The sequence below is a fragment of the Papaver somniferum genome, unplaced genomic scaffold (genome assembly GCF_003573695.1).
Source record: "Papaver somniferum cultivar HN1 unplaced genomic scaffold, ASM357369v1 unplaced-scaffold_10, whole genome shotgun sequence".
Taxonomy (NCBI): Eukaryota; Viridiplantae; Streptophyta; class Magnoliopsida; order Ranunculales; family Papaveraceae; genus Papaver; species Papaver somniferum.
This window is the reverse complement of record NW_020618825.1, coordinates 1,376,318-1,392,155: the sequence shown is the minus strand read 5'-3', so window position 1 is coordinate 1,392,155 and position 15,838 is coordinate 1,376,318. Positions and strand designations below refer to the sequence as shown.

The 15,838-nt window shown below is 34.3% G+C and overlaps 1 protein-coding gene across 1 annotated transcript; it reads right to left on the bottom strand.

Moving 5' to 3' along the window:
- Positions 1 to 11,547: 11,547 nt before the first annotated feature.
- LOC113326550 lies at positions 11,548 to 13,648 on the bottom strand. The gene is made up of 2 exons (XM_026574256.1): positions 13,608 to 13,648; positions 11,548 to 13,487 (listed from the first exon to the last, which is right to left on the bottom strand). Exon 2 carries the CDS (start codon positions 12,276 to 12,278, stop codon positions 11,553 to 11,555), a length of 726 nt encoding a protein of 241 aa, XP_026430041.1. The 5' UTR covers positions 12,279 to 13,487; positions 13,608 to 13,648; the 3' UTR covers positions 11,548 to 11,552.
- Between the last annotated feature and the right edge of the window lie 2,190 nt (positions 13,649 to 15,838).

The window sequence follows — 15,838 nt, the reverse complement described above, 5'->3', positions numbered from 1 at the left end:
TCAAATGTGTATGTATGAATACTATCATACTTATACGACTTTGTCTCAAGAGTAGGAGATAGATTAGATACACTTTTGAGTGATAGATAAGTTCAAGTCTCCACATACCTTTTAGTCGGATGAAGTTACACTGGTTCTTTGAGTAGTTCTTAGTCTTTGCAAGATAATCTCCATGGAGTCTGGATCTCAACTACACTAATCTGTCCTAACCGAAACTTAGCTATAAGTAGTCTAGAAATCAAGACATATAGGTTTGACAACTAAAATTGACAAACATGCTTGAGATAGCAACGCATGCGATTTAGACCGAGCAATGCTCTAACAGAAAGATCAAGCTTAGTGGTACCATTAAGATGAAGTAGTTTTATTCGAATAGAACCAGACTTTCATTTTTATTAAAAATCCAATGTCAGTTATACATAACATATTTCAGCTAATGTACCATTTACATATATCTTGTGTAATACCACAGAATGATACATCTCCTTAATTTTTTGAGATACAAATCGATCAATCTTGTAAGTAAGAGATCGAATGACTGCAATTATGCCATCTACAATACTCAACCAAAAGACCGAGACCTTGTTTTACCGAGAATTTAATCTCGAACTCCTGCTTTAAGCATTTTTGTGCCTTGGAGAACTCTTCAGAAATTCCAATTAAGTAGATGTTGTGTACATTAAATCTATTAAATACATAATTTATGAGCATATAAGATGGCTCACATATCCCAGGATAATATAAGCATTCACTTAAACGATGGACCACTTTCGTCCTCATTGAGAAAATGCATATTACATGGTAATTCCAGTGATAGGTGAAAACCTTCAGGAATTTGTATGCAACTATCTTTATATCGTATTTCATACAGATTCGCTGCAACCACATCCATTAGATGCACGTCAAGTCATTTAAAGACTTGCATACAAATACCAAAAAAAGGTAGTTGCATTTGTAACGCGGAATATGTTTCTTTGTAATCCATCTCAGGTTTCTGTGAAAGACTTTGTGCCATTATTTTACTTTGTTTTTCTCATTATGCGCAAACACCCATCTGTAGCCACTAGGGTTTACATCATCGGATGTCAATATTAAAAACACCCACCTGTGGATAAAAGTAGCTCACGTAATCGAGAGTTCTGGTTGCAGTACCAAAACCATGCATTTTATGAGAAACAATTATTCTGCCTTAATCCTTCCTTTCCAAGTTAACCAATCATTCCTTTGATGACATTCCATATAGAGAGTGGTTCAACACCAGCATCATCTATAGAAGTATCATTGGATACTTAGAGTATGTCGCCAACAATAATTGTATTAGGATCACATATTTCCCTGTTGAACACATTCCTTATGGAGATCCTCTCATTTTGAGGTTCCATAGTTGTTGCAAAGATGTTCTCATATAACTATGCTCAGAGAAATCAGATCTTCCTTTGATAGTCTCCTTGAGAGCACTATCTTTAAATGATTGTGAATGGTTCTTACTTTTTAAGAGGTGCAGAATATTTGAAATCAACTAGTCATCCACGTTCTGGTGTGTTTAAAATGACACACTAGGTATTACATCCACAGCCTCTCATGAAGCAACTTGATTTGCAATTTCTGAAGATATTGAATCTTCTGCATGTCTTTCATTGCTGAAAACATCAAGATGAGATCAATCCTGGTTTATCTTGTGAAGACCAGAATATTTCACGCCGTTTTTCAGGCGACAGCCTTTCCTCCCCCAAATGGTGGGAAGACTATCTCATCAAATTTCCAAATCTTGTAGTAGAGTAGTAACAACAGTGGAATATAGCACGTCTCAAAAACAGAAAACATGAAAATGGTTTCATGAGTAATAAGTTCCAAAATGATTTATGAATGATTCAACTAAACCATTCAATGAATGCACAAGAACAATAAATTACTCACCATCTATGCCCAGAGCATCACTAAGATCATACAACATCAACGACAGACAATCAAGAGTTTCATTTAAAATCTACATGAGTATAGATACACAGTTACCACCCCAGTGATATGTCGAGCCATTTATGACTACCATACCATACTTTCATCAACCTGGTTAGTGTCCGCGGAAACTCATCTTCAAGGTTTGCGTTATATAACAAGCAACCTTAGTTTTCTTAACCACGCTCTTTGATTAGCATCAAAATCGTAACAGATGTTGAGATTAAAGTCTCAATAGCGTACACAATATGGACTGAGGTCCATACTTTCCAATCATATAAACTTTGTCGATAAATCCTTTGCAAAAGGGAGATATCCACCCACATCGATTTCAGTAGCTACCCAGAGTATTATCGACGACCAGTTAAAAATTAGTTAATAACGACCTTACATCATTCTCTAGAGTACGAGGATATCCTAATCCATTGGTACCAAACTTCAATATACAGATATTCTTTCTCAAAAGATATCAGCTCAACTTTTATGGATGTGCTCCTCGTCAGGAGAGATATCAACTCATCACTCAAAGAGAATATGGACGTTATCTGATTAGATTGGCATAGCTCGTACAAGAGGTTTTCTTCTATGCTTCTAAGCATATTTTCAGACGAAATAATGGATATGATTCCATGGTAGCCTTGCAAGGAATATAATCTATGCTGAATCAAGAAAGCGTACTCCTGTTAAATCTAGCAACAGAGTAATCTCCAACACCTTGGGAATTTATTAGTATGAGAATTTAGATGAGACATAATTGGAGTTAACCAATATCGTAGACGATTCTCCTCCTGATCCTAAGGAGGGAATGTCTCATCAACAGAACCTTCAGTTCCGCATCATTATACCTATCGAGGGAGCAACTGGGTGCAGAAATCGATAAGAATACGCAACTCATGAGAGATAACTTATCAAGTTTCCTCTCGCTTTTGCTGTTTAGATGGAATTAATTAAAGAATTTACATTTCCATAAAAAATCAACAGTAAACTGTAAACGAATTCTGTGACCGTATACACTATCTTAATATCAGTTCCAGTCCTGCCAAGACGACCGATAGAGATCGACAACAATGAACGGAATTTCATATGCATGTACCATGTATCTTATGTCATAACGATAGCAGAGCTCTTCTAGTCTCAAAGACGGCTTATACAAACTAATCATTATGCTACCGTTCCGTATTTCTCCACTTCTGCTGGTACGGGGTTTATCAAATTCCCAAACCTGTTAACTATTGTGGTTCCCATATTTAGAAATATGCCTACCACAATTGTATTTATCACATTTTTTTGTCTATTCATTTGCCAAAAATAGATTAATATTTTCATAGGTACATGTGACAATCCGGATTTTCGGACTTCCAGCGGACACGGATTCGACCTTATGGGTCGGGTCCAATCCATCTAGCAAGTCCAAATTTCCGGACCGCCACTTCTGTAGGACCATATTTTTCGTTGTAAAATATTTCAACATATAAAATCAATAATTCAAGCTCAATTAATTTTACTAAAAGAATTGTAATCTTTCATTTAAAATTACAAAATCAAAAGTGTCAAATTAAAACAAAACAACACTTTGATTAAATTCAAAATGTGATACCCAAATCCACGTGATACATAACAATTTCTTTTACGGCTAGTGTTTCTTCATTCTCTGTGGAAAAGTGAGAATAAGGGGTGAGCAAACCAGAGCCCAGTAGGAAGTTTCCAAAAATAATAGAGTGGACACATGCAACCGTATGATAATTCAAAATCATGCATAAAAATTCACAATAATATTTAAGCCATTCTCAACCACGAATCATTAACTTTTTCGCTACTCAACATCACTAACCTCAAATTCTAGATTTATATCTAGTTGTCAGAGTTATTCTGGTAAAGAAACCACTACAATTTTTTTTTCTTCAAATGATTCTTAATCTAGTAGTCAGAGTTATTCCGGTAAATAAATCATTCATGTTCCCCGAACAATCTTCCCAGGGTATCCACCAGTGGTGGGATGCCATAAAGGCCTCACATTTCAGCAGCATAAATATATATATATCTGTGTATATTCCAATTCTAATCAATGTAGTTTATCCGCGTACAAACATCAAACTCATTTTTCAACACTAATAATGCAATAAATTCACTTTCACAAACAAAAACTCAATTATTATACATTAATCTAATTATATAAAAATAGAAAAAAACAATACTACCTAGACCAAATGTTAAAATAAAAATTTAAAATAGTAAATAAATCAATAATCATTGGTAATCAACATATAAAATTTCATAAATAGATCCACTCATATAAAAAAAAAACACAATAACTTTAAAACAAAAATCATGATTATTATAATAACATAGGAAAAAACATCAATATGATTTCAATGCTAAAATAGGTTTTGATTTTAATACTAGGTAGAAACCCATATCTCAAAAAACAATCCACAAATCTTGTTGTAAGAACTAAGACCTTTTTCCAAGAATAATTAATATGATGCTTTTATTTTTGTTTCCTTGTATAAATAAGGTCTTCTTAAAATAAAAATGAGAGAGAAAATGACTTTGTTTTTCCCATACTTGAATTAGAAGAAATCATGTGCAACAACTAAATGTAGGCCACATAATGATAAGGGACACACTATTTTATAAACACCCAACTACTAAACTACATGCACCCCAAACACATAATATGATACACACCCCACAACGCACAATTCACCCTAACTACAAATTATTTTTTTTTTTATTTTGGCAACCATAAATATAATTAAATTAAATATTTATTTTGTTGTAGATTAAGTTTAAGAACAAAAATATTATGGATGGGTTTTATGCGCCAAAATCATATTAAGAAAATTACGCGGTGTTACACTATTAAGCCCTTAAAAAGAATTTCGTCCTGAAATTCAACAACCAAAAATACCAGGTATTACAGTAGAAGTGCAAATTTAATTCACCAAATTCAGGATTTTAGGTAATAGCTCATGCGACGAGAAGTTATGATATTAACTTTAAATATCATTTAAAGAAATGCGGCACTCATTATTGCTCAACGTTTTCATATCTACTAAGCGCAATTAAAATATGCAACTCTCGTTGTTGCTGTAACAACATATACAAAAGTGAAAATTATACACTAGCTTTTAAAAGCTCTTCGATGCATATAATAGGTTCATATTATGCATGTCATAAAGCTCGCGGAAACACATAAGGGCGCACAATATGCCGCTCTCCTTATTGTTCACCTCAGCTTTTTACACGGTGCATACATCTTCTCTAGAATCAAGCCGAAGGTTTACCACAAAAATTAACGTTGAAACAAGAAAGTAAACATTCAAAATGTAATATATATACGGTTATAACATAACATCGAAAAATCTCCAATTTCATTAGTTAGGGTCAACGAAATATTATTTTAATGAAGTTGAAATATGGACACATTCTTCATATCACGAGAGAAAACGTCTCAATATCAATTGTAGGCCATTTCAAGGACCGTTGATAGAGACTTGCTAACCGTGTTAACCCGGTGTCTATTTTTCATCGCATTCCTGCCTTTGGTGGAACGACTTTGAATTCCGTAGATTAATATAGCAGAGAAATATTAAAATTTTGCTATCACCAAGGATGCAAAATTCCTTGCTCTGTCGATATTAAAACCGTTAACACCAAAAAATCATCGGTGTACCAACAAAGGCAATTTTATTCTCTACGCTATCCAAAATGACGCGGACAAACCTTCCGTTGGTTGGCTAAAGAGGAAAATACCAAAACGCTACAAAACTCAAATATTTGGTTAAATTCAGAAATCGAATAACATCACAAATATGAATCGTCGCTAATACGCACCTGTTTTGGATACCTCTTCTTTTACCACAATAATCATTTATGCTATCAATAGCACAGAGGGATATGGTAAGATGTTTAACTTCTCCTTTAACAAATCCTAATTAAAACAGAAAACGAATTAGACATAATAAGAATTGTATACACATAACTACTTAACAATAGTTAACTTTACTATGCAAGGATTGAAGAGAGTTATCCTTTTCCGTATCGTCAGCCCCTGCCGGTTGCCGTAGAGCAATTCTTGCTGATAACGTTTTACATATTCATCACATATTCATCAAATTACGGATGTAACTTAATCGGTTCAGAACTGATAAAACAAGTGCAAAGCTTCAATTAAATTAAATAGCAACTAAATAACTATTGTTAAGTGATAAGGGGTATTCTTATCATGCATTGCCTTTTCACGTACAACTTTCAATTAAAGAAAGATAGAACAGGGAAAATGGGACTCTTCTGTTTCCTTTTTTTTTGTTGAAGGAATGAGGGGCTTCAAAGAGCCCATGAGATTAATTTATTAAACTACCTCATTCAAATTGAGGTTTGAAGGATTACATCGAAGAGGTGGTAGATAGACACACCCTCTTGTTTCATCATTATGCATTTGGTACCAACAGAACAATTGTATAATGTAATTTGCATTTTTTGAGATTACATAAAACCAAATAACATGGAAGAGACTAACAGAGGTTTTGTTCTTACAAGTGAGAAAAATGATGCTCCAAAGAATTTCTTGATCATTCCCAATACCGGCTCGTGGACCTGAATTATCACATCAATAAGATTAAATTTTTTCTTCAACTGAAATTCCAAAGCACATACCTTTGTCTCATCCTTCAGAGAAGAAGTTGTAATCAAAATCAGCCTGGCATCCCATTTATTTTACCAAAAAATCCTGAATATTCTTCATGAGAAACCAAAAAATATTTCGTCCAACATAACACATCTTCTCTATTCTTCCTTTGACTGATTTGGATAGATGAGGTTCTTGAAACAAGTTTTGAAGAAAAAAATTTGTTGTAACAATTCCATATATTATTTATATTACCAAATCCCATTAAAAATCCCTGGGCTTATGATAATTCGCCATACAAGCGTAATAGAAGCACATAAGACATATAATAGCCACTGAAATAAAACAAAAACAAAAACCTAAACCTAGTATTGCTTAGACGCAATATTTTTATTTAAAAAGAAAAACAAACTATTTTTAATTCCTAGATTTCCTCAGTAGATCTGAAATCTCATATCAAAACCGAGTAAATGTGGATTAAGGAGGAAGATAATAGAGGAAAATTAGAAGAGAAAATTTATGAATTTTTTAGAAAAAACGGTTACGCAGAACAGAATGACTCTTCCGTTTCTACATTTTCCATCGTACTCGAGTTGTAGTACGAGTATATATAAGCGAAGTACAAAGGAAGATTTGACTTACCCGACTATACAACACGAGACACATCGACAATTAAGTGTCTTTCACTTGAAAACTTTATGGGTCCCACGCAAATGTGTTGATCAGTGGATTAGCCACCTGGAACGATCTTTGTACAACATTCCTTCATATATAGCTTATCTTTTTTTCTTTGTTTGTTTTCTGTTTCATACATGAAATGTGTTATCGTGGTACATATATGAGTAAGCATTAACCGGAGGTCGCTCTCTAATTAATTCAGCCTCACAAGTTAACTGATTCATTGGCAGCAATTGGAAAGGAGTAAGTGATACAGATTTGTTAATGTTTGTCTTCAATGGGTTAGGAAATGAGTATGATATATTTGTCATCTCTTTACAAAATAGGGAAGTACCATATACTTTTGGAGAAGTGAAAGTTAAATTGCTTTTTCATGAGCAGTTCTTAACTGACAGACAACAACATTCTATGCAAGAAATGGTACTAATAATAACAGAAATGGTGGTCCTATTAGGAATCTTTGTAGTGGTAACTATAAAAATAGTTAGTATCAATATGGTTCTTCTTCAAATGTTTCTACTGGTCAGCATCAAAATAGGTCTAGCTCAACTGGAGATAGAAGGCCTTTTATGGATTACTCAAAGATGTTTTGTCAAATTTGTAAAAAGAATGGGCATATTGCAACAAGATGCTTTTTTAGGTATCATCCTCCTCCTACTGGTACTTCAAGTGGACAGAGATCTCAGGCAAACTTTGTTACTTCTGAGGGTCAAGCAAATTCTCACACTGCAGCTTCTTCTTCTGGTACTTCACAGCATGCCTTTACAGGATTGCATATTAATGATGCTACATTAAATGATGATCCTTCTTCATCAAATACTATCTGGATTTCTGATAGTGGAACTTCTACTCACATGACTGGTGACAAGTCCATTCTTCAAAATACTTCAAATTACAAAGGCAAGGATCATGTTATGCTTGGCAATGGTAAGACTTTGTCTATCTCTCTTACTGGTAGTGCAAATATTAATAAACCAAAAACTAGCTTTAGACTAGAAGATGTGTTGCATCTTCCAGATATGAGACACAGTTTATTGTCAGCTAGATTTACTAGAGACAATTCTTGCTATATTACTTTTAATCCTAATGTATATGAGATAAGAAGTCTGCATAGTCATGAACTGTTGGCACATGGTAAAATGATAAATAATTTATATCTTATAAACTCTACTGTGCTCCAATATGCCTTTTCTTCTCTTGTTTCTTCTACTGATATTTGGCACAATAGGTTAGGTCATTCCTCTTCAAAAAAAATTCAACACCTTCATAATCATAAAAATATTATTGTCAAGCCATCTGCTTCTCTTACTCTGTGTTCACCTTGTCAATTAGCAAAAAGCAAAATACTTTCATTTCATCTATCTTCTCATGCTTCTTTTCCACTTGCACTAGTTCATTGTGATGAGTGGGGTCCTGCACCAGTTCCTTCTATTGTTGGTCATAGATAATACATTCTTTTCATTGATGATTTCAGTCGTTTTCATTGGATTTATCCAATGCAGGTGAAAACAGAAGTTTTACAATGTTTTCAACACTTCAAATGTTTAACTGAAAATTTATTTCATAATAAAATTCTTGCTTTTCAAACTGATGGTGCAAGTGAATTAGTTAAGGGTCCTTTTAAAAGTTTTTTGGATAACTCTGGTATTTTGTTAAGAATCTCTTGTCCAAAGACTCCAGAGCAGAATGGTCTTGCTGAAAGAAATCATAGACGCATTACTGAAATGGGAATACTTTGTTGTTTCATGCTTCTTGTCCTAAGGAATATTGGTATGATGTTTTTTTGGAAGCAACTTATCTTATAAATAGAACTCCTACTCCAATTCTTCATGATAAATCTTCATTTCAAGTCTTATATAATGATTCTCCAGATTATTCTTTTCTTAGAGTTTTTGGATATGTTTGTTATCCTTTTTTGGGACACTCTAGAGTTGATAAGTTGTCTCCAAAATCTTTTAAATGTATTTTTGTGGGTTAGAGTACCTTACATAAGGGTTATAAATGTTATAATCCCCTTTCTAAAAAGCTTTATATTTCCAGACATGTTGTGTTTTCAGAAAATGAGTTTTATTTTTCTACTTCTTCTGCTTCTGCCCCTATTTTAGAAGATATTATTTCTGTTCCATTAGCTACTGCTCCTTCTTCTACAGTTGTCACAAGATCTCGAAGAGGTATTTCTAAGCCAAAATCTTTTCCAGATCATGTTTTACATCCTTTGTCCTCTGCTTTTACTTCTATTCAAAATACTCCTTCTGAACCTAAAATTTTTAAAGAAACTATGAAAGATCCTAAATGGCTTGTGTCTATGGGAGATGAGAATTCTGCATTACTAAGAAATGGTGCTTGGGATTTGGTTGATCCTGAGCCTCATATGAATATTTTAAGCTGCAAGTGGGTTTTTCGTGTTAATCTCAAGTCAGATGGAACAGTTGATAAGTTAAAATCCAGATTAGTTGCTCATGGATATAATCAGCAGGATGGTCTTGATTATAGTGAAACTTTCAGTCCCGTGGTTAAATCCACAACAGTAAGAGTGGTTTTATGTTTAGCAGTATCTAGAAATTGGTCAATTAGGCAATTGGATGTTTCCAATGCATTTCTTCATGGTGATTTTATTGAGAATTTTTATATGAAGCAGCCACCAGATTTTGAGAGTAAGGAGTTTCCTAATAAAATGTGTCATCTAAAGAATGGCTTATATGGTTTGAAACAAGCACCAAGAGCTTGGTTTCAAAAGTTTAGTTCTTCCTTAATCTCTTATGGGTTTGTTAGGACAGTATCAGATTTTTCTATGTTTGTATATGTTGTTGGTTCAGATATGATGGTGTTGCTTGTGTATGTCGATGATATTATACTTACTGGGTCTTCTACTTCTTTGCTTGATCATCTTGTGCAATATTTGAGCTCTGCTTTTTCCATGAAAGAATTGGGTGATTTACATTACTTTCCAGGCATTGAAGCAACTAGAACACAAAATGAAATTTTATTGACACAGAAAAAGTATACCCTTGAATTGCTTGAAAAGGCACACATGACAGAGTGTAATACTTGTTCTACTCCAGTTGCTAAAGGTCCTAGAGTAGCTGTGCATGAAGGTCAATTATTATCAAATGCTTCTATTTACAGAACCATAGTTGGAATGCTGCAATATCTTTGTTTAACTAGACCTGACATCTGTTTTGGAGTTAATTATGTGAGTCAATTTATGCATGCTCCCACTGATGTTCACTTTTTACTGGTTAAGAGAATTCTTAAGTACTTAAAGGGAACTATTGGTTATGGTATAACATTGAGAAAAGGAGATATTGATAAGTTAAAAGCTTACACAGATTCAGATTGGGGTAACTGTCCTGAAACTGCTAGGTCTACATGTGGATATGCAGTTTTTCTTGGGAATTCTTTGATTTCCTGGTCCAGTAAAAAGCAGCCCACAGTTTCAAGATCAACAGCTGAAGGTGAATATAAATGTTTATCTGTAGCTACAGCTGAATTAGAATGGCTTTCATCTTTATTGTCAGAACTGCATATTTCTTTACAATTACCTATTTCACTTTATTGTGATAATACTAGTGCAATCTACTTGTCTGCTAATCCAGTCTCACATTACAGGACAAAGCACATAAAAATACAGTATCATGTTGTCAGAGAATTGGTACATAGTGGATTTCTCAATGTACAACATATACCATCAGAAAATCAGTTAGCTGATATTTTTACAAAAGGGTTGTGTGCTCCTGTATTTACTTCTTTACTGCATCAGTTACTTGGATCAAATGTTGTGTCCTCAGTAAGTTCTCAGATTGATTCTTCAGAGAATATTCCTTCTTCAGCTAATTCTGCACATGCATCTTTTGTCTCTGCTTCAACTACATCAGCAAATACTTCTACTTCAGCAAGATTACTTACTGGTTTCACTACTTCTACTTCAAGAAATAATTGTGGTTTGGCAGCTGTTAAACATGTTTCTTTTTTTGTTCCTTAGTGTTGTTATCTCTTCAAACTGATTATTGTTTCCATTATCAGTTTGAGGGGGGCTAATAGGAATGTTAGTAGTCAACTCAAGTCAAGACAATCTTGACTTGAGTATTATTGGTCAGCTCAGTCAGATGTTGTGTCCTGTCTGAATAAGACAATGATAATTCTTCTGTATTTAATATGTCTGAACATAGCTGTCTGGTTAGTTTTTGTTTTTCAGTTTTTGATAACATTCTTCGGTTATACAATTCATCTTCTTTTGAATCTTTTTTGTTTCTCTAATATCTTGATAATCATGAGAGCTTAACAATTCTCATCCACAATGGTCCAGATCAAGAGTTATTTCATCTGGAAGAAGCGTCAACGTATTCTTGAACAAATGAAGAGCAAGCATTTTCAAAGGCAAATCCTCTAACTCATCTGGTGGAGCAATTATCTTGTATAAACATTCAAGAACAAACATCGGGAGTTGGTTTTCAAGTAGTCTCATATCTTGAATAACCCCTGCCATAAGCCACGGATTACGACATATAGGGTCAATATTTCCCATGTCATAAGCGTATTGGATGAATTCAACTTTTAATAGCAGCTCAATAATAAACAAACCATCAATTACCATCATCTGTACGAACTCCCGGCTATCCATGTCTATGAATTCTGAATAGCACATCCGAATTTCGGTCTCCATCTTCTTAATAGAAGAAACGCATTCTTCTAATACAGCAAACCACTCTTTGTTTGTAACTAGTGCACCTGATGAGTCCAGCTCTGTATGAAAAAACCTTGCCCATTTGTCTTCTTCATCATCTGTTTCCGTTGTCGTTGTTGTTGCAGTTTCTGTTTCTTCTTCTGCTACTGCTGCTTCTTCAGATGTTGCTGTTCTTCCTTCTTCTTCTTGTTCATCATCATCATCGTCTTTTTCTTCTGTTGTTTCTTGTTTTTGATTTTCTTCTCCTCTTCTTTGGATTTGATTTTGACTTTGTCTTCTTTTAGCTTCCTGTTTGCTGTTCGAGTAAGTAAAGAGTGTGCATACGTCCATTTATAAATTTCCTTGGCTTTTAAGCTTTGGTCTCTATGGTGGAAAGGACTAATAGAGATTGTTTTAGGCTTATATAGTCTACTAGGCTCGGTAAATTCATTTAGAGTTATTTAAGGTTTGGGTTGTAAGTTTTAGCATGGTAGAGGATTTGGATCCTAAGTTTGTCCATCTTTGAGTTTGGGTCATTGACCCGTTAGTCAACTATTGATTTTGGTCAAACCATCAGGGGAGAGTTAACGATTGTAATTGGGTTCTTCTCATGGAGTACTTCATTCGACGAAACTAAAACGACACTCAATGATTCAAACCCCACATCAACCAGAACACCAGCACTAATCAATTTCTTCAACTCAAAAATTTCCTCACGTCTTTCGGATCAATAAAATCAGATTTATAAATGGACTTCTAAATGATAAAATTATACGATGGATTGGGATTTCACGTGAATCAAGATAGTGTGACTTTCTCACTTTGGCATCAGAACGGCAATCAAAATGTGATGCTTCAGAATATTGGTTGTAAGTTAATTGATAGATCCAAGGCTGTGATTTTCGGTGTGGTATTTTCTGCTTTATACTACTTCCACCATTGTTGTCATCTAAAACCATGAGATGGTGGTGGTGTTAAATGGAGGGGTTCGAAGAAGGAAAGGGAGGAGGTGCATAAATGAGAAACAACCATTCAAGCGCTACAGAGAGAGGGGATGAGGTAAGGAAACTGTTGAGATTATTAGTCCCACATTATTGGGCAATCTAAGATCCTGCGGCTTATAATCCCTTAGGGCCTCTCCACTCATTGTTAATTGGTTTTGAGTTGGATGTCCGTATTCTAGCAGAAACTATTGGAGCCGGATGTCGTCGATAACCCTAACAGTTTGACCAAACTAAGTAACAGTTTGACCAAACTAAGTAGTTGACTAACGGGTCAACGACCCAAACTCAAAAATGGACAAACTTAGGACCCAAATCCTTTAAGCTAAAACTTACAACCCAAACCCTAAATGACTCATTTATGTAACCTTTCAGGTACCCTATGGATAGAGCATCTTCCTGAAATGATACGTGAATGAGGTGCACTTTTTTCAAGTGTTGTCTTGAAGAAAGTAGTGATTTCTTCCATTTCAATGGAACTGTATTCTTTCGCGCCACCAGTCGATGCAGTAGGTGAAATGAATCCAAGCATTTTTGCGACGGAATAAGAAGTTCTTCCCTTCAAAAAAAAAAGAAACTGAAATTAGATACTAGTAATATAGAGCCCCAGCTGAAACTAATAAATTAGACTGAAATACATAATAATAAGAAGAAAACTAGATAAAGAAGAGCAGACTACCTGAAAGGAGAATGGCCGGTGTGGGTGAGGGGAGAATGTAGTCGGATAACTTCCGTGTTTAGTGGGTGTATACACGATTGATGTTTATAGGGATAATAATTTTAGTCAACTGAATTAAATAAACCAAAAATGTAAATGCAAATAGGCACATCTAAAAAATAATAATAATCTTGTATCAAGCCTACCTACCAGGTTGCTTCATGGAAATTTCCACCGGATAAACGAAAGAGATCATGCGTATACATGACAGATGTTAAATACAATAATAAAATCGTTGGACGTTGATTTTTATGAATTTGAAAGTCCATGTCTGAATTCATATTTAACAGAAAGGAACTTTGTGAAAAATCAAGTAAAGTTACTTATTTGCGCAGGTAATCACAACTAAGAAGGGTTTTAATTGAATGGATATTGAGTTTGATATTTTTGATTGAGTTTACATACTTTTTTTTTTTTGCCCGGTCATACTTATTAAACGAAATAAGAGACGTAACAATGGAAAATATACTAACTAAACTGAGTAGGTACAACATATTGTGTTTGAACTTTGATGTGATGAGCAACCAAATAATAGAAGAGTCAGAAACATTAATAAAATGACTTTGAAGTTCTATGTCGTCGTTTTTAATTTTCTTTCATCCATCTATTTCATCGTGGGAGGAACAAGTACAACTGCCCAGCCACATGCCCTGGCGCGCGGAGCCACATAAGTACTATACATGAAAATGATTATCATATGGCTTCAGCTGGATTCCCCTTCCTTCAGGAACCATACGATTCCATAAGATCAACATCAATACATGTGAGTAAGTGATTATGGAGATGAAAAAAATCATGCAAGAAAGTGCTTGATAACGAAACTAGAAGCACCTTCCTGTTAGTAACGGGATAAAAATCTGCACACATTTTTGATCTTACACCATTACAACCAACTTGTGGGGAATATTGTTGGTTTCGACAATAGTTGCATTAGGCGAGCAAAAAAAATTCCCAAAGTAACATACTCACAAGTAGAGGGGGTTTCCAAAAGGCCAGGAAAAGTATCACAAGACCTTGATATCTCACGCAGGAAAGAACATTTTTTTTGATCGGTTCCATTGGGGGAATAGGATTATCATTAATTTATTAGTCCAAACTTGGGTTCTGTGAGACGACTTAGCAAACCATATACCAACATCATGATTAGGAGGAGACCATGGTAACTGGTCATTTTGCTGACATCGATATTATTAGATGTAGGATCTAATAATTAACGGACTAAGAATTATAAGAGAAGCTAGGGAAGAATTGACTTATCGACGGTAGACAAATATTAATTTTTTTGATGGTGAAACAAAACAAGAAAATCAGAATTTATTTGGTGATTAATAAGTTTGATTTTGAATAAGCTTTAAAACAAATTCAAAATAGAGGTAATTGCATAAGTTTTAACTACATTTTACATGTTAAGGACAGAATGGACCATGAATATGTGCGCATGTACGTCTAGCTACCAGAAGAGCGATGATGATGCGTGTGGAGACCATTTCGCTAAAAAAAAAAAAAAAAGTTCTTCCGGTTTGTTTGAATCCTCCACATTGTTGTTTTTGCCTTTTTGGTTCCATAATTGATTTGTTTCTTTTGTTGTTGTTGTTTTTAATTGTCATTGGATGTTTGATAATGGATAAAATCGTAAAATCATAATTTTGCGTATTTTTGACCTGACTTCAGGCGACTATCTGAAATTCGTATTGAAAACTTATGTCATGATTTCTAACTGAGTGTATAGCTTCTCATAGCACGCATAAATATGTAATCAATAAAACCTCTCAACTAAGTTTTCAGCATATTTCATCAATACTCAGCAATTTCAGTATTCACCTATGTACAAGATTCAAATATAATTAAGATATAAAGTACATGAAAATAAAGATGAACACAAGTATTAAAGTGGTTCGGCCTTATAGACCTACATCCACGGAGAAGCAAGTTGTATCTTATTATTGAAGGTCTTCCCCTTAGATGAGTTACAAATATCACCTAGATTTCTTGCTCTTTCTCTTTCAAAATCTCTCTCTAGAATTCTACGTAGAAAGACTAGTTAAAAAATATATAACATGTCCATTTCCTTCTACATAGAATGGTATTTATGAACATACTGGACTGGTAAAGGTGTAACTCCATATCGTTGAGATGGTGGCGCTATCGTGTATCTTATCATCGCTCAAACGGGTTCTCCATTATTCTCTTTC

Coding starts and splice junctions, on each gene's coding strand:
- LOC113326550 (XM_026574256.1), bottom strand. CDS start 12,278: ATGGACGTATGCACACTCTTTACTTACTCGAACAGCAAACAGGAAGCT.